The 25,500-nt window shown below is 42.6% G+C and overlaps 1 protein-coding gene across 1 annotated transcript in view; it reads right to left on the bottom strand.

The window, feature by feature from the left end:
* Window positions 1-24,520, bottom strand: part of LOC110505249 (MAM domain-containing glycosylphosphatidylinositol anchor protein 1-like) — a 297,185-nt gene extending 272,665 nt beyond the window's left edge. Inside the window, exon 1 of the mRNA XM_036962249.1 lies at window positions 24,435-24,520. Coding sequence (XP_036818144.1) covers window positions 24,435-24,501 — 67 coding nt within the window. The 5' untranslated portion in view covers window positions 24,502-24,520. The remainder of the gene's footprint in view (window positions 1-24,434) is intronic.
* Window positions 24,521-25,500: the final 980 nt, after the last annotated feature.

Here is a 25,500-nt window from a genome sequence, read left to right as displayed (position 1 = left end):
TAGTAAACTGAAAAAAAATCTGTCCAAAATTGCTAATATATGCATATAATAATTATTATTGGATAGAAAACACTCTAAAGCTTCTAAAACCGTTGGAATTATGTCTGTAAGTATAGCAGAACTCACAGGGCAGGCATTCTTCCAAACTAGTTTTGGGATCATGAAAGTTGGGGCAACTTTGACGTGATCGCCCCCAACCTTCCCAACCAGCTATGGATCTGGGGACACTTTCTATGTCTTCCACTAGATGTCCTCATTCAGTAGAGCATTTAATCGTTCAAATCCCGCGAGTTCTGGCCCTATGGGAGTGAATTGAGTGAGTGTCGCGAGAAAATACCTGTGCGTTAGGGCGCGAATTGGTCCCATCCATTCCTTTGTTCCAGCACTCCGGAGGAGAACTAACAATGACCGGTTGAATTGAAAATTGTTTTGTACGTTTAGAACATCCTAAAGCTTGATTCTGCACTTAGTTTGACCTGTTTAGTCGACATATAATATGTAATTTTGAAGTTTTGATGCGCAACTTTTCCGAAACAGAGGACATTTTGGGTGCATTTCAGCTGATATTGTTAGCAGATGCTAATACAAAGACACAAGACTTGAAACGAAACAATGTTTTGGGTAAGTATGAACTCTTCCAGTACATTCTGAATGAAGACCATCAAAGGTAAGGGAATATTTATGCTGAAATTGTGTGTTTCTGTTGACTCCAACATAGCGGAGAAATATTGCTTATGTCTGAGCGCCGTCTCAGAATATTGAATAGTGAGCGATTTCTGTAACGTTAAAAAGAAATGTAACAAAGCGATTGCATTAAGAAGCAGTGTATCTTTCTAACTATATGTAGAACATGTATATTTAGTCAAAGTTTATGATGTCTATTTACGTTATCTTGCGGCGCTACCTATATTTTCTGCGGACATTTTTCAGTATTTTCTGAACATGAATTCAATGTAAATGGACATTTATGGATATAAATGGCATATTATTGAGAAAAAAAAATGTACTGTATAACATGTCCTATTACTGTCATCTGATGCAGATTTTCAAAAGGTTAGTGAATGATTTATTTTTTAATCCTGCTTTTATAATTTTATATTTTCTGGGACAAAATGGCTGCCTCTTGTCTTCGTTTCGGTGGTGGTCTAATATAAATATGTGGTGTGTTTTCGCCGTAAAACATTTAAACAATCTGACATGCTGGGTAGATGAACAAGGTGGTTATCTTTCATTTGAGGTATTGGACTTGTTAATGTGTGGAGGTTAAATATTTCTAAGAATATTTTTGCGTTCCATGCGCCACGTTCCAGCTGAACGTGGGAGGGGTCGTTCCCAAAAGGGAACCCTAACCCGTCATCAGGTTAATTAAACTGTAACAGATACAGAAAGGAGAAAATGTGTGAGGAAAAAGTAACTGTATACTGTACATTCACACAAATGGATACAAATATAGAACAGCATCTCAATCACAAATTAGCAACAAGAAAACGAGCTTAGCTAGCCAACATGACCATTCAGAAATGATGACAATTTACATCATAGGAAAGGGGCCACTAAACATATACACAATCTAAGTGTCCATATTTAGGTGATAATGCCCTCGAAGCCGGTGTTTGTTGGATATATTGGCACGGGCGTTGTTAGGCCCAAGACTTCGCCAATATATCCAACAAACACCGGCATCGAGGGCATTATCACTTTTAAACAACAGGTTACCAACATATTCAAATAATCAACATTTTCATTAAAAACTTTATTTTGATGAATTTATTTGTACTATTTCGTCCTTCCACAAGATCCGACACAAATCTAGGCTTGCTAGAGACGCGACCCAGTCATTCAGTCTTTTTGTTCTATATCTATAGACGCTACCCAGTTGTTCGTTCTAAATGTTCCATTGTCATACTGGCTGGCAACGATCTTATCCCTTGCTTGCTAGATAGCCAACTACGGCTAATTTACAGTCACGTCAAAAAGTGCAGCCCGAATAACAGCAAAGTAGCTGCATTTGTTTAACAAACAAAATATATTCTACTAAAGATTCTTAACGGTACTAGTGCCTCCTGATACTTTATTGGAAGAGTGTAAGCTGTCTGCCAATCTTTGTAGCTTACATATTGTGAGGGCAGAACACTTGGCCTGCAAAACGATTCTATATGTCGCACAGCTGAGAGCTGAGTGAACCGAATCATACAAGGTTGTGACAGCTAAGGACACGGTGTCCTAGTGTGGTTCCTGGTCACATGTTCATGCTCTCCCCAATGAGTAAACTGTAGAGTACATCTAGATGGCTACCAATATTAGTTATTTATTGTCTAGGCTGCTATCCTACTTAAAATATAATCCTGGGAGCTACCATCAGCAACTCTGTGATACAGCTGCCAAGTGGAAGAAGCACCTAGGTCAGCAGAAACCTCGATACAACACCAGTGCACTGGTCATTCGCAATGGCTTTAGTGGTCCATTACGTGTAAAATGCGGCCTGTTAATCCCCACAAAAAAATGTTGTGCCAGTAATATATGCCATATTTTTTAAACTGCTATAAACAAGCCATCGGTCACGAATCTGCACTCAGTTTATTCTCTATGGCACTCAGAGGCTGCGGTTCAGCAAGCCTATCATCACAACAATTATTATGGGTTTTATCTAGGTCGCAAAGCAAGATATTTACAAGCAATTTAGAGCAAACCGAAATGGCTTGTGTCAACTTTATCTAGCTAACTAACTAGCTAGCAAACGTTAGCCAGCTAACTAGCTAGGTTAGCTAAGAAAAAAAATTCAGTAACTCAACGTTGGCTAGGAATAAAGATACTTATAAACAAGTGAAGGTACATATCCAGTAGCTGCTGAAAATATTCTTCCACTTCAAGAAGATATTTACTAAAATAGTCTGAGCTTCATGTTTCTTACCCAACAGCATGAGGTTGGCGCCTAAAGCTGATCATTTGAATCTACGGTAGGCATAAGCTATTACTGTAAAGAAATACAGAATGTTAGACACATTTTTACAGGAGGCTTCCAATTACAGTTAATAACAGTATTTTTCAGCATTTTCAGCATGCTGTAAAACACATTTACAGTGTTTTTTACTGTTGAAATGACAGAAAAATCTTAGTGTGGAAAAGTTTATTTTTAGGTTGCAGGGAGGTTCTGAGAATGTTTTACTCTGGTTCCTTAAAGGTTTTGTCTTGGAGGTTTTATTAAAGTGCAACTCCACAACTTTTAAACCAAATTTTCATTGTCTGCAACCCAATACCAGAGTCAACATTATGTGAAAAAGTGGGCAGAAATGTGGGCAGAAATGCCTTCTGGAACGTAAACTTTCATGTGTCTTAATAACAAACTGGTATGCCATCTGTAAATACAAATAACATTGTTAAATAATGAGCCTTGTTGGTTAAGTCACAGAAAAAGTCATCAACCTTCACACTAGTCATGATTGGTTGAGATAATGAGTGGGCTGGACATGCCGATAGAGGAGTTTGGATTGGTCTGCCATATAGACTGGCTTCTGTCTATTTGAGCTGGTCAGGTTGTGTTGGTAATCCTGTCGAATGAAGATGTTTTTAAATTGTATTGTGTAGTGGCGCTACGTAAGTGTTGCTCTACACTTTCTCTACAATCAGTGGAATTAGAGTATGATAGCTAAAGAGATGGAGATAACACCTGTCTCCGTATTACATCTTCAAACTAAGGGCAACCGTGGCATGACATCCGTGACAGGGAGAAGCATCCATAATGCATGATGATGTATACAAGTAAGCTAGTCTAGCATTAGCTAGCTACATTTTCAGATATACACATTTAAAAATTTGACAGGAAGTGGCTTCATTTCAAGCTAAAGTGTACTGTCAACAAGCTGGCTCTCAGGCTGACGTTATTATTCATATCCCAGAGCTGTTTACTTTTCTAGTTAGAGCCTAATGTTAGCTAGCTCAGCATATTCATGCATGAATAACTATGTTCATTGTTGTTTAACTAGCTACCATTAGGGCCTCCCAGTGGCGCAGTGGTCTAAGGCACCTGTTTGAACTGTGCCACCAGAGACTGAGTTCGAGCCCAGGCTCTGTTGCAGCCGGCCGCGACTGGGAGGTCCATGGGGCGACGCACAATTGGCCTAGCGTCGTCCGGGTTAGGGAGGGCTTGGCCGGTAGGGATATCCTTGTCTAACAGCGCACTAGCGACTCCTGTGAGGGACCGGGCGCAGTGCACACTGACCAGGTCACTAGGTGTACAGTGTTTCCTCTGACACATTGGTGCGGCTGGCTTCCGGGTTGGATGCGCACTGTGTAAAGAAGCGGTGCGGCTTGGGTTGTGTTTCGGAGGATGCATGACTCTCGACCTTCGTCTCTCCAGAGCCCATAAAGGAATTGTAGGGAGTTGGGTGTTTTCATGTAAACAAATCATCATCCAGAGTGTCAAGTGTGCTCTGAACGCTTCGAGACCGAAACGAGATGGGTGGGGATAAAGCTTAAGAGGGTGTGAACGATGCTAAATGGGTGTAGACAGAGAAATGGGTGTAGACTAGAAAAGTTTACAAGTTTATCAACTTTTAAAGCATAATTACTTTCCCATTGTTCCTCAAAAATGCAGTGTATGATATATCATTTTGTAGCTCTGAGTCTCTAGTTTACCACCAATGTAAAAACCACCATTTCAAATTTTGCTTCATAAGACCGAATCCAGTTGGTGAGACACATGCAGTGGGGCAAAAAGTATTTAGTCAGCCACCAATTGTGCAAGTTCTCCCACTTAAAAAGATGAGAGAGGCCTGTAATTTTCATCATAGGTACACTTCAACTATGACAAAATTAGAGAAAAAAAATCTAGAAATTCACATTGTAGGATTTTTTATGAATTTATTTGCAAATGATGGTGGAAAATAAGTATTTGGTCACCTACAAACAAGCAAATATTTCTGGCTCTCACAGACCTGTAACTTCTTCTTAAGAGGCTCTGTCCTCCACTCGTTACCTGTATTAAAGGTACCTGTTTGAACTTGTTATCAGTATAAAAGACACCTGTCCACAACCTGAAACAGTCACACTCCAAACTCCACTATGGCCAAGACCAAAGAGCTGTCAAAGTACACCAGAAACAAAATTGTAGACCTGCACCAGGCTGGGAAGACTGAATCTGCAATAGGTAAGCAGCTTGGTTTGAAGAAATCAACTGTGGGAGCCATTATTAGGAAATGGAAGACATACAAGACCACTGATAATCTCCCTCGATCTGGGGCTCCACGCAAGATCTCACCCCGTGGGGTCAAAATGATCACAAGAACGGTGAGCAAAAATCCCAGAACCACACGGGGGGGACCTAGTGAATGACCTGCAGAGAGCTGGGACCAAAGTAACAAAGCCTACCATCAGTAACACATTACGCCGCCAGGGACTCAAATCCTGCAGTGCCAGACGTGTCCCCCTGCTTAAGCCAGTACATGTCCAGGCCCGTCTGAAGTTTGCTAGAGAGCATTTGGATGATCCAGAAGAAGATTGGGAGAATGTCATATGGTCAGATGATACCAAAATAGAAATTTTTGGTAAAAACTCATCTCATCGTGTTTGGAGGACAAAGAATTCTGAGTTGCATCCAAAGAACAGCATACCTACTGTGAAGCATGGGGGTGGAAACATCATGCTTTTTGGGGCTGTTTTTCTAGAAAGGACCAGGATGACTGATCCGCCGTGTAAAGGAAAGAATGAATGGGGCCATGTATCGTGAGATTTTGAGTGAAAACCTCCTTCCATCAGCAAGGGCATTGAAGATTAAACGTGGCTGGGTCTTTCAGCATGACAATGATCCCAAACACACCGCCCGGGCAACGAAGGTGTGGCTTCGTAAGAAGCATTTCAAGGTCCTGGAGTGGCCTAGCAAGTCTCCAGATCTCAACCCCATAGAAAATCTTTGGAGGGAGTTGAAAGTCCGTGTTGCCCAGCAACAGCCTCAAAACATCACTGCTCTAGAAGAAATCTGCATGGAGGAATGGGCCAAAATACCAGCAACAGTGTGTGAAAACCTTGTGAAGACTTACAGAAATGTTTGACCTGTGTCATTGCCAACAAAGGGTATATAACAAAGGATTGAGATAAACTGTTGTTATTGACCAAATACTTATTTTCCACCATAATTTGCAAATAAATTCATTAAAAATCCTACAATCCTACAATTTTTTTTTAATTCTCATTTTGTCTGTCATAGTTGAAGTGTACCTATGATGAAAATTACAGGCCTCTCTCATCTTTTTAAGTGGGAGAACTTGCACAATTGGTGGCTGACTAAATACACTGCTCAAAAAAATAGTCAATCACACTTCTGTGAAATCAAACTGTCCACTTAGGAAGCAACACTGATTGACAATACATTTCACATGCTGTTTTGCAAATGGAATAGACAACAAGTGGAAATTATAGGCAATTAGCAAGACACCCCCAATAAAGGAGTGGTTCTGCAGGTGGTGACCACAGACCACTCAGTTCCTATGCTTCCTGGCTGATGTTTTGGTCACTTTTGAATGCTGGTGGTGCTTTCACTCTAGTGGTAGCATTAGACAGAGTCTACAACCCACACAAGTGGCTCAGGTAGTGCAGCTCATCCAGGATGGCACATCAATGCGAGCTGTGGCAAGAAGGTTTGCTGTGTCTGTCAGCGTAGTGTCCAGAGCATGGAGGCGCTACCAGGAGACAGGCGAGTACATCAGGAGACGTGGAGGAGGCCGTAGGAGGGCAACAACCCAGCAGCAGGACCGCTACCTCTGCATTTGTGCAAGGAGGAGCAGGAAGAGCACTGCCAGAGCCCTGAAAAATTACCTCCAGCAGGCCACAAATGTGCATGTGTCTGCTCAAACGGTCAGAAACAGACTCCGAGAGGGTGGTATGAGGGCCCGACATCCACAGGTGGGGGTTGTGCTTACAGCCCAACACCAAACGTCCTGTTTGGCATTTGCCAGAGAACACCAAGATTGGCAAATTCGACACTGGCGCCCTGAACTCTTCACAGATGAAAGCAGGTTCACACTGAGCACATGTGACAGACGTGACAGAGTCTGGAGATGCCGTGGAGAACGTTCTGCTGCCTGCAACATCCTCCAGCATGAACGGTTTGGCGGTGGGTCAGTCATGGTGTGGGGTGGCATTTCTTTGGGGGGCCGCACAGCTCTCCATGTGCTCGCCAGAGGTAGCCTGACTGCCATTAGGTACCGAGATGAGATCCTCAGACCCCTTGTGAGACCATATGCTGGTGCGGTTGGCCCTGGGTTCCTCCTAATGCAAGACAATGATGGGCCTCATGTGGCTGGAGTGTGTCAGCAGTTCCTGCAAGAGGAAGGCATTGATGCTATGGACTGGCCCGCCCGTTCCCCAGACCTGAATCCAATTGAGCACATCTGGGACATCATGTCTCGCTCCATCCACCAACGCCACGTTGCACCACAGACTGTCCAGGAGTTGGCGGATGCTTTAGTCCAGGTCTGGTAGGAGATCCCTCAGGAGACCATCCGCCACCTCATCAGGAGCATGCCCAGGTGTTGCAGGGAGGTCATACAGGCACGTGGAGGCCACACACACTACTGAGCCTCATTTTGACTTGTTTTAAGGACATTACATCAAAGTTGGATCAGCCTGTAGTGTGATTTTCCACTTTGATTTTGAGTGTGACTCCAAATCCAGACCTCCGTGGGTTGATAAATTTGATTTCCATTGATAATGTGTGATTTTGTTGTCAGCACATTCAACTATGTAAAGAAAAAAGTATTTAATAAGAATATTTCATTCATTCCGATCTAGGATGTGATATTTTAGTGTTCCCTTTATTTTTTTGAGCAGTGTACTTTTTTTGCCCCACTGTTTGTAGACACTGATTTGGTGTTGGAGATAATGAATTTGAGGTTGAAAGGTGGCGGAATTGCCCTTTAACGATCTGAGAACGGAAATTATAGGTTATTTGGAGGTTTTTTAATAACTTCCCTAAAACTTTCAATCAATGTTTCAATAAGACTTTTAATAACACTGCTAGCTCATTTGGAATAACATTATTTAACTCCAAGCACAGACAGGAGACATGGAAATTAATTTCTGTAGGCATTAATCATGCAAACATTTATTGTTTATAGTCACACGGCATCAGTGAGATTCAAACATATGATCTTCTATTCTCTATCCATGGAATTAGTCCACTGCCCCCTAGGATGAAGCTAGCATGCTAGCATGTCTTTTTAATAAAGTTTTCTTTGTGTTCTGAGAACGGACTGTATGTTTTTAAATAACATTCTTGGAACGTTACTAAAGTTTTCTTGTGGTCTTTATGGAAATTTTCTTCAAGTTCTGAGAACGGAATTTAGAGCTTATTGATGTTAAAGGGGCAATCAGCAATTGCTACAACCATTTTTAGACTCATAAATTATATGTACCCATTGATTCTTGAATAATTTTACTTATAAATGCCTAAAAGCTTAATTTAATTGTACCCCATCAGAATCTAAAAAATAATAAGCTTGTTGTACTCCAATGTCTGTAAACAAAGTAAATATAAACAAACACTATATAGCCTCATATATCATGGATGGTCAGCCCTTGCACCCATAGCTCTGTCTATTAATCTGAGAGTGGTTACATTTCTCCAGCCCCATCCCTCAGCTTTTTATCAAAACAGTTGCGTGAAAATGTTTTGTTATTGTTTTAATTGCTGATTGTCGCTATAATGTGTAAAATTCCATGTTTTTTTCATTCCCAGAATATTTCCAAGAACTGACATAAGAGAGCCTTACATTCTCTGACCGTTCTGAGGACATCACTTAAGTCACACCATTTTTGAGAACGTTCACAGAATGTATTAAAAATATGACATGGAAAGTTTGTGGAATGTTCTGTGGAAGTACTGAAATTCCCACAAAAGAACGTTGTTTCTTAACATTCTTGAAACAATTTGAGAAAGTTACTTTAAATAGAAACATGAGTAAACCTGTAGGAAACGTTATGCTGAAGCACTGAAATTCCCACAGAAGAACGTGGTTTCTTAAGTATTTGCGAACATTCCTAATGTCAAACCAGTTCGAGAACATAAACAAATGTAATTAAATATAACCATTTTTGAACTTTTAGCAAAATATATTTTTAAAGTAATAAAAAATAAAGAAAATATATTTTTTGTCAAGTTACTTCAATGTGCTCAGAATGTTCCAAAGCCAAGAATCTATCCTGCACCATTCCCGGAAAGTTGTGGGAAGGTTGAATGCAAAATAACCATAGGAGAGCCACGCTGTCACCAAGCTCTAAGAAACAGATGGTTCTCAGAACGTTATGTGTTAGCTGGAAAAATTCCAAATTGAGGAAAAATCATTTTTATTTTTTGGCAGCTTTCACAACGATTCCTACGGTTGTTGCATAATTCTCACTCTAGCACCTGTGTAACATACCTACAGTGGCTTGCGAATGTATTCACCCTCCTTGTCATTTTTCCTATTTTGTTCCCTTACAACCTGGAATTAAAATTTTTGGGGGGTTTGTATCATTTGATTACACAACATGCCTACCACTTTGAAAATGCAAAATACTTTTTTTATTGTGAAATAAGACAAAAACAAAAACCTTTATCACAGGAACTGGTTTAATACATTCACCTCTGAAGGTAAATAATGTACTTACATTCAGTAATGTACTTACACCCCCCCCCCCCCCCCAAAGTCAATACTTTGTAAAGCCACCTTTTGCAGCAATTACAGCTGCAAGTCTCTTGGGGTATGTCTCTATAAGCTGGCACAGCTTGCCCATTCTTCAAGGCAAAACTTGAGTCATACCACAGATTCTCAATAGGATTGAGGTCTGGGCTTTGACTAGGCCAATCCAAGACATTCAAATGTTTCCCAATAAAGTGTTACTTTAGCAGTATGCTTAGGATCATTGTCCTGCTGGAAGGTTAACCTCTGTCCCAGTCTCAAATCTCTGGAAGACTGAAACAGGTTTCCCTCAAGAATTTCACTGTATTTAGTGCCATCCATCATTCCTTCAATTCTGACCAGTTTCCCAGTCCCTGCCGATGAAAAACATCCCCACAGCATGATGCTGCCACCACTGTGCTTCACTGTGGGGAAGGTGTTCTCAGAGTGATGTGAGGTGTTGGGTTTGCGCCAGACATAGCGTTTATGTTGATGGCCAAAAAGCTCAATTTTAGTCTCATCTGACCAGAGTACCTTCTTCCATATGTTTGGGGAGTCTCCCACATGCCTTTTGGTGAAAACATTTTAAGCAAGGGCTTTTTTTCTGGCCACTCTTCTGTAAATCCCAGCTCTGTGGAGTGTACGGCTTAAAGTGGTCCTATGGACAGAAACTCCAATCTCTGCTGTGGAGCTTTGCAGCTCCTTCAGGGTTACCTTTTGGTCTCTTTGTTGCCTCTCTGATTAATGCCCTCCTTGCCTGGTCCGTGAGTTTTGGTGGGCGGCCCTCTATTGGCAGGTTTGTTGTGGTGCCATATTCTTTCCATTTTTTAATAATGGATTTAACAGTGGTCCGTGGGATGTTCAAAGTTTCGGATATTTTTATATAACCCAACCCTGATCTGTACTTCTCCACAACTTTGTCCCTAACCTGTTTAGAGAGCTCCTTGGTCTTCATGGTGCCGCTTGCTTGGTGGTGCCCCTTGCTTAGTGGTGTTGCAGACTCGGGGGCCTTTCAGAACAGGTGTATATACTGAGATCATGTGACATATCATGTGACACTTAGATTGCACACAGGTGGACTTTATTTAACTAATTATGTGACTTCTGTAGGTAATTGGTTGCACCAGATCTTATTTAGGGGGCTTCAAAGCAAAGGGTTGAATACATATGCACGCACCATTTTCCATTTAAAAAAAATACAAAATAATTAGTTATTTTTGTCATTTCACTAAACCAATTTGGACTATTTTGTGTATGTCCATTAAATGAAATTCAAATAAAAATCTATTTAAATTACAGGTTGTAATGCAACAAATATAGGAAAAACGCCAAGGGGGAGGAATACTTTTGCAAGGCACTGTAACCAAGGTAGCAGGAGACCAGACACGTCCAGTTTGTTGATTGCACATTGAATCATTATAACATCTGGTGTATTCTTCATCATCACATTTTAGTCATTTAGCAGACGCTCTTATCCAGACCGACTTACAGAAGCAAATGGGGTTAAGGGCACAAACAGATTTGGCACCTAGACGGCTCAGGAATTCGAACCAGCAACCATTTGGTTACGACCAATGAATCACGACCAATGGGTTCTTTAAAAACTGCTGGATCATTGATGCTGGGTTATTGAGGAATAACCCAGTGGGTCAACTCAGAAGACTGGAGGTTTGGATTAGTAGGGGCGTGGATTTCAGCTAGTTATTTTTGGCCACTCGTTCTTTTTGGCCCTGAGAGTAAATGTAATTCTGGTTCATCTGTTCTGTTGTATTTCTATCACATGTTTAAGTTAAACACTGACACTTTTAAAGCTTTAATGAGGCTTACACAAGTGTATGAGTTCCCCAAGAGCCTATTGTCGTGTCTCTGACTGAAAGCGATTACCTAACGTTTAATTGATTACGTGATTTGAATTAAACCATGCAACAATTAACTCATCAATAACCTGGGGCACCATAGAACTGCTGTCTTCCCAATAAACTCTCAATAGCAGTCAATTATTAATCTTCACCTTATTCAGTCTCATTCTGATTGTCGTAAAGCACTTGGTTATCTGCACGAACCCTGACTAACAAGATGAATCAGCAATACAAAAATTGTCTTAATTATTTATTGACTAAATACCTAAATAATCACACAGAATTACATATATATACACAGGATAGATCATACATCGATTACTAATCATGTCATGAAAAGTCCCTAGTGGACTAACCCGCTATGACGGCTGGTTACACAAAGGAAGGGGGTTGGGTTTGAATGAAAGAGCGAGAAGACTGAGGGACAAAGGAATTTGGTCTCTTTCGGACCTTGAGAAGCTATGCTACCGTAAATACAGAATCTTACACATTCTAATAACTGCCCATTCGAAAAGGAAAATGCAAGATATATATTTACTCTGAGCTGCGCTTCGATAGCATCAAGGACGAAAGACTGGTTTGACTCGTGTTTGCATTTCAATGTGAAATTTTTTTTTTGCATGTTCTTCACAAAGAGGGCAACAGATGCTACTGAGCCAGATGTCTATGTGTCAGGGGAGAAGCTCCAGGTGCTATCTGATTTTAAGTACCTTGGTATCATACTTGATTCCAACCTCTCTTTTAAAAATAATGTGAAAAAGGTCATTCAAATAATCAAAATCAACCTACTGTAGCTAATTTCCGATTTATACGTTTCCCTTATGGAAAAGCACCTTTAGTAAATCCGTTTTCTCTGTGAGAGCTTCCCATGTCTGGAATACACTGCCATCAAACACACATACAGTGGGGAGAACAAGTATTTGATACACTGCCGATTTTGCAGGTTTTCCTACTTACAAAGCATGTAGAGGTCTGTCATTTTTTATCATAGGTACACTTCAACTGTGAGAGACGGAATCTAAAACAAAAATCCAGAAAATCACATTGCATGATTTTTAAGTAATTCATTTGCATGTTATTGCATGACATAAGTATTTGATACATCAGAAAAGCAGAACTTAATATTTGGTACATAAACCTTTGTTTGCAATTACAGAGATCATACGTTTCCTGTAGTTCTTGACCAGGTTTGCACACACTGCAGCAGGGATTTTGACCCACTCCTCCATACAGACCTTCTCCAGATCCTTCAGGTTTTGGGGCTGTCGCTGGGCAATATGGACTTTCAGCTCCCTCCAAAGATGTTTTATTGGGTTCAGGTCTGGAGACTGGCTAGGCCACTCCAGGACCTTGAGATGCTTCTTACGGAGCCACTCCTTAGTTGCCCTGGCTGTGTGTTTCGGGTTGTTGTCATGCTGGAAGACCCAGCCACGACCCATCTTCAATGCTCTTACTGAGGGAAGGAGGTTGTTGGCCAAGATCTCGCGATACATGGGCCCCATCCATCCTCCCCTCAATACGGTGCAGTCGTCCTGTCCCCTTTGCAGAAAAGCATCCCCAAAGAATGATGTTTCTACCTTCATGCTTCACAGTTGGGATGGTGTTCTTGGGGTTGTACTCATCCTTCTTCTTCCTCCAAACACGTCGAGTGGAGTTTAGACCAAAAAGCTCTATTTTTGTCTCATCAGACCACATGACCTTCTCCCATTCCTCCTCTGGATCATCCAGATGGTCATTGGCAAACTTCAGACAGGCATGGACATGCGCTGGCTTGAGCAGGTGGACCTTGCATGCACTGCAGGATTTTAATCCATGACGGCGTAGTGTGTTACTAATGGTTTTCTTTGAGACTGTGGTCCCAGCTCTCTTCAGGTCATTGACCAGGTCATGCCGTGTAGTTCTGGGCTGATCCCTCACCTTCCCCATGATCATTGATGCCCCACGAGGTGAGATCTTGCATGGAGCCCCAGACCGAGGGTGATTGACCTTCATCTTGAACTTCTTCCATTTTCTAATAATTGCGGCAACAGTTGTTGCCTTCTCACCAAGCTGCTTGCCTATTGTCCTGTAGCCCATCCTAGCCTTGTGCAGGTCAACAATTTTATCCCTGATGTCCTTACACAGCTCCCTGGTCTTGAACATTGTGGAGAGGTTGGAGTCTGTTTGATTGAGTGTGTGGACAGGTGTCTTTTATACAGGTAACAAGTTCAAAGAGGTGCAGTTAATACAGCTAATGAGTGAGAACAGGAGGGCTTCTTAAAGAAAAACTAACAGGTCTGTGAGAGCCGGAATTCTTACTGGTTGGTAGGTGATCAAATACTTATGTCATGCAATAAAATGCAAATTAATTACTTAAAAATCATACAATGTGATTTTCTAGATTTTTGTTTTAGATTCCGTCTCTCACAGTTTAAGTGTACCTATGATAAAAAAATTTTACAGAATTACATGCTTAGTAAGTAGGAGAACCTGCAAAATCGGCAGTGTATCAAATACTTGTTCTCCCCACTGTAACTGCACCACATATCAAACTTTCACAAAATGCTTGAAGACATAGCTAAAGGTCAATCAGGTTTGTGAACACGGTCCCTAGCTGTGTGTTGCCGCTTTCCACGTTGTCTGTTGTCTGTAGCTTGTGAGGTGTGGAAACACTTTGTGACTTTTATGAATTTTGTCTTGCTGCCTTTTGTTCTATGTTGCTACAGTGCCTTGCGAAAGTATTAGGCCCCCTTGAACTTTGCGACCTTTTGCCACATTTCAGGCTTCAAACATAAAGATATAAAACTGTATTTTTTTGTGAAGAATCAACAACAAGTGGGACACAATCATGAAGTGGAACGACATTTATTGGATATTTCAAACTTTTTTAACAAATCAAAAACTGAAAAATTGGGCGCGGATGAAACAGTCAGAGGTCACCAAGCGCAACAAAGCTTCAGCGTGTAAATCAGCTAGAAATATGTGTCGGCATCGAGTAATTGTCTCTGGCCCCCTCCCAGTTAGGGGGAGTGATGAGCTCTACAGCAGAGTATCACAACTCAATCGCTGGTTGAAAACTGTTTTCTGCCCCTCCCAAAAGATAGAATGTGCAGATACAGTGCCTTGCGAAAGTATTCGGCCCCCTTGAACTTTGCGACCTTTTGCCACATTTCAGGCTTCAAACATAAAGATAGAAAACTGTCTTTTTTTGTGAAGAATCAACAACAAGTGGGACACAATAATGAAGTGGAACGACATTTATTGGATATTTCAAACTTTTTTAACAAATCAAAAACTGAAAAATTGGGCGTGCAAAATTATTCAGCCCCTTTACTTTCAGTGCAGCAAACTCTCTCCAGAAGTTCAGTGAGGATCTCTGAATGATCCAATGTTGACCTAAATGACTAATGATGATAAATACAATCCACCTGTGTGTAATCAAGTCTCCGTATAAATGCACCTGCACTGTGATAGTCTCAGAGGTCTGTTAAAAGCGCAGAGAGCATCATGAAGAACAAGGAACACACCAGGCAGGTCCGAGATACTGTTGTGAAGAAGTTTAAAGCCGGATTTGGATTCGAAAAGATTTCCCAAGCTTTAAACATCCCAAGGAGCACTGTGCAAGCGATAATATTGAAATGGAAGGAGTCAGACCACTGCAAATCTACCAAGACCTGGCCGTCCCTCTAAACTTTCAGCTCATACAAGGAGAAGACTGATCAGAGATGCAGCCAAGAGGCCCATGATCACTCTGGATGAACTGCAGAGATCTACAGCTGAGGTGGGAGACTCTGTCCATAGGACAACAATCAGTCGTATATTACACAAATCTGGCCTTTATGGAAGAGTGGCAAGAAGAAAGCCATTTCTTAAAGATATCCATAGAAAGTGTCGTTTAAAGTTTGCCACAAGCCACCTGGGAGACACACCAAACATGTGGAAGAAGGTGCTCTGGTCAGATGAAACCAAAATGGAACTTTTTGGCAACAATGCAAAACGTTATGTTTGGCGTAAAAGCAACACAGCTGAACACACCATCCCCACTGTCAAACATGGTGGTGGCAGCATCATGGTTTGGGCCTGCTTTTCTTCAGCAGGGACAGGGAAGATGGTTAAAATTGATGGGAAGATGGATGGAGCCAAATACAGGACCATTCTGGAAGAAACCCTGATGGAGTCTGCAAAAGACCTGAGACTGGGACGGAGATTTGTCTTCCAACAAGACAATGATCCAAAACATAAAGCAAAATCTACAATGGAATGGTTAAAAAATAAACATATCCAGGTGTTAGAATGGCCAAGTCAAAGTCCAGACCTGAATCCAATCGAGAATCTGAGGAAAGAACTGAAAACTGCTGTTCACAAATGCTCTCCATCCAACCTCACTGAGCTCGAGCTGTTTTGCAAGGAGGAATGGGAAAAAATGTCAGTCTCTCGATGTGCAAAACTGATAGAGACATACCCCAAGCGACTTACAGCTGTGTTCGCAGCAAAAGGTGGCGCTACAAAGTATTAACTTTAAGGGGGCTGAATAATTTTGCACGCCCAATTTTTCAGTTTTTAATTTGTTAAAAAAAGTTTTAAATATCCAATAAATGTCGTTCCACTTCATGATTGTGTCCCACTTGTTGTTGATTCTTCACAAAAAAATACAGTTTTATATCTTTATGTTTGAAGCCTGAAATGTGGCAAAAGGTCGCAAAGTTCAAGGGGGCCGAATACTTTCGCAAGGCACTGTAATTGGCCCTTTTTCTGGGACTCACCCACACACAGGACCAAGCCTGGCCTGTTGAGGAGTGACGGACTCAATCCTAGCTGAAGGGGTGCTTTCATCTAATCTACGAACATAGACAGGTGTCACACCCTGACCATAGTTTGCTTTGTATGTGGGCATTCTATGTTGGATGTCTTGTTTGTCTGTTTCTGTGTTTGGGCCTGATATGGTTCGCAATCAGAGGCAGGTGTTAGTCATTGTCTCTGATTGGGAGCCATATTTAGGTAGCCTGTTTTGTGTTGGGTTTTGTGGGTGATTGTTCCTGTCTTTGTGTTTGTTGCACCAGATAGGGCTGGTTCGGTTTTTCACGTTTCTTATTTTGTATTATACATTGTTCAAGTTATCATCTTTATTAAAGATGTTTAAAAATAACCACGTTGTGTTTTGGTCCGCCTCTCCTTCCCAGGAAGAATTCCGTTACAACAGGGCTCTAACTCCCCTAGCTCCACAATGAGATAGGGCGCAGGCCAGGCAGCAGGCTGTTAGCCAGCCTGCCAGCTTAGTGGAGTCTTCCACTAGCACAGTCAATGTCGTCAGCTCAGCTATCCCCATTGAGACCATGTCTGTGCATTGGCCTAGGTTGGGCAAAACTAAACATGGCGGTGTTCGCCATAGCAATCTCACTGGAATAAAGACCTCCTCCATTCCTGCCATTATTGAAAGAGATCGTGATACCTCACATCTCAAAATAGGGCTACTTAATGTTAGATCCCGCAATTCCAAGGCAGTTATAATCAATGAACGAATCACTGATCATAATCTTCATGTGATTGGCCTGACTGAAACATGGCTTAAGCTTGATGAATTTACTGTGGTAAATGAGGCCTCACCTCCTGGTTACACGAGTGACCATATCCCCCGCGCATCCCGCAAAGTCGGAGGTGTTGCTAACAAATTTCAATTTAGAAAAAAAAACGATGATTTCGTTTTTTGAGCTTCTAGTCATGAAATCTATACAGCCTACTCAATTACTTTTTATAGCTACTGTTTACAGGCCTCCTGGGCCATATACAGCATTCCTCACGGAGTTCCCTGGATTCCTATCGGACCTTGTAGTCATGGCAGATAATATTAATATATTTGGTGACAAAAATATTCACATGGAAAAGTCCACAGACCCACTCCAACAGGCTTTCGGAGCCATCATCAACTCAGTGGGTTTTGTCCAACATATCTCCGGACCTACTCACTGCCACAGTCATACTCCGGACATAGTTTTCTCCCATGGAATAAATGTTGTGGATCTTAATGTTTTTCCTCATAATCCTGGAATATCGGACCACCATTTTATTACGTTTGCAATCGCAACAAATAATCTGTTCAGACCCCAACCAAGGATCATCAAAAGTGTGCTATAAATTCTCAGACAACCCAAAGATTCCTAGATGCCCTTCCAGACTCCTTCCGGCTTACCCAGGGACATCAGAGTACAAAAATCAGTTAACCATCTAACTGAGGAACTCAATTTAAACTTGCACAAAACCCTAGATACAGTCGCACCCCTAAAAACAAAAAACATTTGTCTTAAGAAACTAGCTCCCTAGTATACAGAAAATGCCCGAGCTCTGAAGCAAGCTTCCAGAAAATTGGAACGGAAATGATGCTACACCGAACTGGAAGTCTTCCGATTAGCTTGGAAAGACAGTACCATGCAGTATCAAAGAGCCCTCACTACTGCTCGATCATCCTACTTTTCCAACTTAATTGAGGAAAATAAGAAAAATCCTAAATGTTTTTTTGATAATGTCGTAAAGCTAACTAAAATGCAGCATTCCACAAGAGAGGATGGGTTTCACATAATTTCATGAACTTCTTTGATGAAAAGATCATGATCATTAAAAAGCAAATTACGGACTCCTCTTTAAATCTGCGTATTCCTCCAAAGCTCAGTTGTCCTGAGTCTGCACAACTCTGCCAGGACCTAGGATCAAGAGAGACACTCAAGTGTTTTAGTATCAAATCAAATCAAATCAAATTTTATTTGTCACATACACATGGTTAGCAGATGTTAATGCGAGTGTAGCGAAATGCTTGTGCTTCTAGTTCCGACAATGCAGTAATAACAAGTAATCTAACTAACAATTCCAAAACTACTGTCTTGTACACAGTGTAAGGGGATAAAGAATATGTACATAAGGATATATGAATGAGTGATGGTACAGAGCAGCATAGGCAAGATACAGTAGATGGTATCGGGTACAGTATGTACAAATGAGATGAGTATGTAAACAAAGTGGCATAGTATAGTATAAAGTGGCTAGTGATACATGTATTACATAAGGATACCGTCGATGATATAGAGTACAGTATATACGTATGCATATGAGATGAATAATGTAGGGTAAGTAACATTTATATAAGGTAGCATTGTTTAAAGTGGCTAGTGATATATTTACATCATTTCCCATCAATTCCCATTATTAAAGTGGCTGGAGTTGAGTCAGTGTCAGTGTGTTGGCAGCAGCCACGCAGTGTTAGTGGTGGCTGTTTAACAGTCTGATGGCCTTGAGATAGAAGCTGTTTTTCAGTCTCTCGGTCCCAGCTTTGATGCACCTGTACTGACCTCGCCTTCTGGATGATAGCGGGGTGAACAGGCAGTGGCTCGGGTGGTTGATGTCCTTGATGATCTTTATGGCCTTCCTGTGACATCGGGTGGTGTAGGTGTCCTGGAGGGCAGGTAGTTTGCCCCCGGTGATGCGTTGTGCAGACCTCACTACCCTCTGGAGAGCCTTACGGTTGAGGGCGGTGCAGTTGCCATACCAGGCGGTGATACAGCCCGCCAGGATGCTCTCGATTGTGCATCTGTAGAAGTTTGTGAGTGCTTTTGGTGACAAGCCGAATTTCTTCAGCCTCCTGAGGTTGAAGAGGCGCTGCTGCGCCTTCTTCACGATGCTGTCTGTGTGAGTGGACCAATTCAGTTTGTCTGTGATGTGTATGCCGAGGAACTTAAAACTTGCTACCCTCTCCACTACTGTTCCATCGATGTGGATAGGGGGGTGTTCCCTCTGCTGTTTCCTGAAGTCCACAATCATCTCCTTAGTTTTGTTGACGTTGAGTGTGAGGTTGTTTTCCTGACACCACACTCCGAGGGCCCTCACCTCCTCCCTGTAGGCCGTCTCATCGTTGTTGGTAATCAAGCCTACCACTGTTGTGTCGTCCGCAAACTTGATGATTGAGTTGGAGGCGTGCGTGGCCACGCAGTCGTGGGTGAACAGGGAGTACAGGAGAGGGCTCAGAACGCAACCTTGTGGGGCCCCAGTGTTGAGGATCAGCGGGGAGGAGATGTTGTTGCCTACCCTCACCACCTGGGGGCGGCCCGTCAGGAAGTCCAGTACCCAGTTGCACAGGGCGGGGTCGAGACCCAGGGTCTCGAGCTTGATGACGAGCTTGGAGGGTACTATGGTGTTGAATGCCGAGCTGTAGTCGATGAACAGCATTCTCACATAGGTATTCCTCTTGTCCAGATGGGTTAGGGCAGTGTGCAGTGTGGTTGAGATTGCATCGTCTGTGGACCTATTTGGGCGGTAAGCAAATTGGAGTGGGTCTAGGGTGTCAGGTAGGGTGGAGGTGATATGGTCCTTGACTAGTCTCTCAAAGCACTTCATGATGACGGATGTGAGTGCTACGGGGCGGTAGTCATTTAGCTCAGTTACCTTAGCTTTCTTGGGAACAGGAACAATGGTGGCCCTCTTGAAGCATGTGGGAACAGCAGACTGGTGTAGGGATTGATTGAATATGTCCGTAAACACACCGGCCAGCTGGTCTGCGCATGCTCTGAGGGCGCGGCTGGGGATGCCATCTGGGCCTGCGGCCTTGCGAGGGTTAACACGTTTAAATGTCTTACTCACCTCGGCTGCAGTGAAGGAGAGACCGCATGTTTTCGTTGCAGGCCGTGTCAGTGGCACTGTATTGTCCTCAAAGCGGGCAAAAAAGTTATTTAGTCTGCCTGGGAGCAAGACATCCTGGTCCGTGACTGGGCTGTGTTTCTTCCTGTAGTCCGTGATTGACTGTAGACCCTGCCACATGCCTCTTGTGTCTGAGCCGTTGAATTGAGATTCTACTTTGTCTCTGTACTGGCACTTAGCTTGTTTGATAGCCTTGCGGAGGGAATAGCTGCACTGTTTGTATTCGGTCATGTTACCAGACACCTTGCCCTGATTAAAAGCAGTGGTTCGCGCTTTCAGTTTCACACGAATGCTGCCATCAATCCACGGTTTCTGGTTAGGGAATGTTTTAATCGTTGCTATGGGAACGACATCTTCAACGCACGTTCTAATGAACTCGCACACCGAATCAGCGTATTCGTCAATGTTGTTATCTGACGCAATACGAAACATCTCCCAGTCCACGTGATGGAAGCAGTCTTGGAGTGTGGAGTCAGCTTGGTCGGACCAGCGTTGGACAGACCTCAGCGTGGGAGCCTCTTGTTTTAGTTTCTGTCTGTAGGCAGGGATCAACAAAATGGAGTCGTGGTCAGCTTTTCCGAAAGGGGGGCGGGGCAGGGCCTTATATGCGTCGCGGAAGTTAGAGTAACAATGGTCCAAGGTCTTTCCTCCCCTGGTTGCGCAATCGATATGCTGATAAAATTTGGGGAGTCTTGTTTTCAGATTAGCCTTGTTAAAATCCCCAGCTACAATGAATGCAGCCTCCGGATAAATTGTTTCCAGTTTGCAGAGAGTTAAATAAAGTTCGTTCAGAGCCATCGATGTGTCTGCTTGGGGGGGGATATATACGGCTGTGATTATAATCGAAGAGAATTCTCTTGGTAGATAATGCGGTCTACATTTGATTGTGAGGAATTCTAAATCAGGTGAACAGAAGGATTTGAGTTCCTGTATGTTTCTTTCATCGCACCATGTCACGTTAGTCATAAGGCATACGCCCCCGCCCCTCTTTTTACCAGAAAGATGTTTTTTCCTGTCTGCGCGATGCGTGGAGAAACCTGTTGGCTGCACCGCTTCGGATAGCGTCTCTCCAGTAAGCCACGTTTCCGTGAAGCAAAGAACGTTACAGTCTCTGATGTCCCTCTGGAATGCTACCCTTGCTCGGATTTCATCAACCTTGTTGTCAAGAGACTGGACATTGGCAAGAAGAATGCTAGGGAGTGGTGCGCGCTGTGCCCGTCTCCGGAGTCTGACCAGAAGACCGCCTCGTTTCCCTCTCTTTCGGAGTCGTTTTTTTGGGTCGCTGCATAGGATCCACTCCGTTGTCCTGTTTGTAAGGCAGAACACAGGATCCGCGTCGCGAAAAACATATTCTTGGTCGTACTGATGGTGAGTTGATGCTGATCTTATATTCAGTAGTTCTTCTCGACTGTATGTAATGAAACCTAAGATGACCTGGGGTACTAATGTAAGAAATAACACGTAAAAAAACAAAAAACTGCATAGTTTCCTAGGAACGCGAAGCGAGGCGGCCATCTCTGTCGGCGCCGGAAGTAGTACTATATCTCTTGACACAATGATGAAAATAATCATGGCCTCTAAACCTTCAAGCTGTATACTGGAACCTATTCCAACTAAACTACTGAAAGAGCTGCTTCCTGGGCTTGGCCCTCCTATGTTGAACATAATAAACGGCTCTCTATCCACAGGATGTGTACCAAACTCACTAAAAGTGGCAGTAATAAAGCCTCTCTTGAAAAAGCCAAATCTTGACCCAGAAAATATTAAAAACTATCGGCCTATATCGAATCTCCCATTCCTCTCAATATGTTTTGAAAAAGCTGTTGCGCAGCAACTCACTGCCTTCCTGAAGACAAACAATGTATACGAAACGCTTCAGTCTGATACACGACCCCATCATAGCACTGAGACTTCACTTGTGAAGATGGTAAAGTACCTTTTAATGGCGTCAGACCGAGGCTCTGCAGCTGTCCGACCTTAGTGCTGCTTTTGATACCATCGATCACCACATTCTTTTGGAGAAATTGGAAACCCAAATTGGTCTACACGGACAAGTTCTGGCCTGGTTTAGATCTTATCTGTCGGAAAGATATCAGTTTGTCTCTGAGGATGGTTTGTCCTCTGAAAAATCAACTGTACATTTCGGTGTTCTCAAGGTTACGTTTTAGGACCACTAATGTTTTCACTATATATTTTACCTCTTGGGGATGTCATTCGAAAACATAATGTTAACTTTCACTGCTATGTGGATGACACACAGCTGTATATTTCGATGAAAATGGTGAAGCCCCAAAATTGCCCTCCCTGGAAGCCTGTGTTTCAGACATAATGGCGGCAAATTTTCTACTTTTAAACTAGGATAAAACAGAGATGCTTGCTCTAGGTCGCAAGAAACAAAGAGATATTCTGTTAAATCTGACAATTAATCTTGATGGTTGTACAGTCGTCTCAAATACAACTGTGAAGGACCTCTGTGTTACTCTGGACCCTGATCTTTCTTTTGACGAACATATCAAGACTGTTTCAAGGACAGCTTTATTCCATCTACGTAACATTGCAAAAATCTGAAACTTTCTGTCCAAAAATTATGCAGAAAAATTCATCCAAGCTTTTGTCACTTCTACATTAGACTACTGCAATGCTCTACTTTCAGTCTACTTGGATAAAGCACTAAATAAACTTCAGTTAGTGCTATAAACGGCCGCTAGAATCTTGAACAGAACCCCAAAAATGTATCATATTACTCCAGTGCTTGCCTCTCTACACTGGCTTCCTGTTAAGGCTAGGGCTGATTTTAAGGTTTTACTGCTAACCTACAAAGCATTACATGGGCTTGCTCCTACCTAGCTTTCCCGATTTGGTCCTGCTGTACATACCTACACGTATGCTACAGTCACAAGACGCAGGCCTCCTTACTGTCCCTAGAATTTCTAAGCAAACAGCTGGAGGCAGGGCTTTCTCCTATGGAGCTCCATTTTTATGGAATGGTCTGCCTATCCATGTGAGACGCAGACTCAATCTCAACCTTTAAGTCTTTATTGAAGACCCATCTCTTCGGTAGGTCATATTATTGAGTGTAGTCTGGCCCAGGAGTGTGAAGGTAAACGGAAAGGCACTGGAGCAACGAACCGCCCTTGCTGTCTCTGCCTGGCCGGTTCCCCTCTCTCCACTGGGATTCTCTGCCTCTAACCCTATTACAGGGGCTGAGTCACGGTGCTCTTCCATGCCGTCCCTAGGAGGGGTGCGTCACTTGAGTGGGTTGAGTCACTGACGTGGTCTTTTTGTCCGGGTAGGCAGCCCCCCTTGGGTTGTGCCGTGGGGGAGATCTTCATGGGCTATCCTCGGCCTTGTCTCAGGATGGTAAGTTGGTGGTTGAAGATATCCTTCTAGTGGTGTGGAGGCTGTGCTTTGGCAATATGGGTAGGGTGATATCCTGCCTGTTTGGCCCTGTCCGGGGGTATCGTCGGACGGGGGGCCACAGTGTCTCCCGACCCCTCCTGTCTCAGCCTCCAGTTTTTATGCTGCAGTAGTTTGTGTTGGAGGGCTAAAGTCAGTCTGTTATATCTGGAGTATTTATCCTGTCTTATCCGGTGTCCTGTGTGAATTTAAGTATGCTCTCTCTAATTCTCCCATATTTCTCTCTTTTTCTCTCTTTCTTTTGTTCTTTCTCTCTCTATCGGAGGACCTGAACCCTAGGACAATGCCTCAGGACTACCTGGCCTGATGACTCCTTGCTGTCCCCAGTCCACCTGGTCGTGTTGCTGCTCCAGTTTCAACTGTTCTGTCTGCGGCTATGGAACCCTGACCTGTTCACCTGGACGTGCTACCTGTCCAAGTCCTGCTGTTTTCAACTCTCTTGAGACAGCAGGAGGGGTAGAGATACTCTGAATGACCGGCTATAAAAAGCCAACTGACATTTACTCCTGGGGTGCTGACCTGTTGCACCCTCGACAACCACTGTGATTATTATTATTTGACTCTGCTGGTCATCTATGAACATTTGAACATCTTGGCCAAGTTCTGTAATAATCTCCACCCGGCACAGCCAGAAGAGGACTAGCCACCCCTCATAGCCTGGTTCCTCTCTAGGTTTCTTCCTAGGTTCTGGCATTTCTATGGAGTTTTCCTAGCCTCTGTGCTTCTACACCTGTATTGCTTGCTGTTTGGGGTTTTAGGCTGGGTTTCTGTACAGCACTTTGCGACATCAGCTGATATAAGAAGGGCTTTATAAATAATTTTGATTGATTGATTGATTATTTCTTACCGTACACTCCTTGCCCTCGCGCATACGGGTGGATGATAGAAAATACCAAAATCCAGAAAAGCTCCATCTTCAGCTCTGATCCCTCATAACCTGGAAAGAATCGGAGAGAGAGAAGAGGAGGTTTCTCAGTCTGAGTGAATGGGGAATTAGGAGGGCATGAGAGCACCATGACTAGATTGACGGAGCCACGGTAGATTATAGTGAGTAGTGTGTAACAGCGACAGTAAACTAGTTAATAATCCAGACAAGAGAATAAGTGAGGAGTACTACATCTATGTTTGTTCAGCCCCGTAAATCATTTAAACTCGCACAGGTAATTCAATCGTAATAATTCTTGGGTTTGACAGGATTGCCTAAAGTTATAATGGCGTATTTCAGAATTTGCTAACAGGTAGGTAAGGGCAGCGAGCATAGCACGATTTCACCCACCAGAATATCACCACACACATAGCCTATTACACATGTGGGAGTACACACACGCGCACACACATACACAGGACTTGTGGACAATAGCAGCAATATTCATTCAGAACATTTCCAAAAATACAAATAGATTACATTCCTCACTGAATAGGTGATAAAACGGAATAATAAATAAGCAATAGACAACCTTGCCAAATCAATCATGTTAACTGATATTTTGTGTGATATTGTGTTTTAATTGAATGCCTATTAAAGGAACGTAAACGAGTCAATCAAAATGATAGAATGATTGATGCGCTTTGTCACTCAATTTGGCAGCTGATTTAGCTTCGCCTAGCATGATGAATTCATTGTGAATTCATACACTTGTCTTTTTCAGAAAAGTAACCCATTCGGGAAGTATTCAGATCCCTTGAAATGTTTTGTTACGTTACAGCCTTATTCTAAATCAATCATCAATCTACACACAATACCCCATAATGGCAATGTGAAAACAGGTTTTAAGAAAGTTTTGCAAATGTGTTAAATCTAAAAAACAGAAATACTTTATTTACATAGTAATTTAGACCCTTTGCTATGAGACTCGATGTCACATCCTGACCATAGAGAGCCCTTATTTTCTATGGTAGGTCAGGGCGTGACT

This window comes from Oncorhynchus mykiss, chromosome 25 (genome assembly GCF_013265735.2).
Source record: "Oncorhynchus mykiss isolate Arlee chromosome 25, USDA_OmykA_1.1, whole genome shotgun sequence".
NCBI classification, from domain to species: domain Eukaryota; kingdom Metazoa; phylum Chordata; class Actinopteri; order Salmoniformes; family Salmonidae; genus Oncorhynchus; species Oncorhynchus mykiss.
The sequence above is the reverse complement of the archived record's forward strand: the minus strand, read 5'-3'. Positions and strand labels throughout refer to the sequence as shown.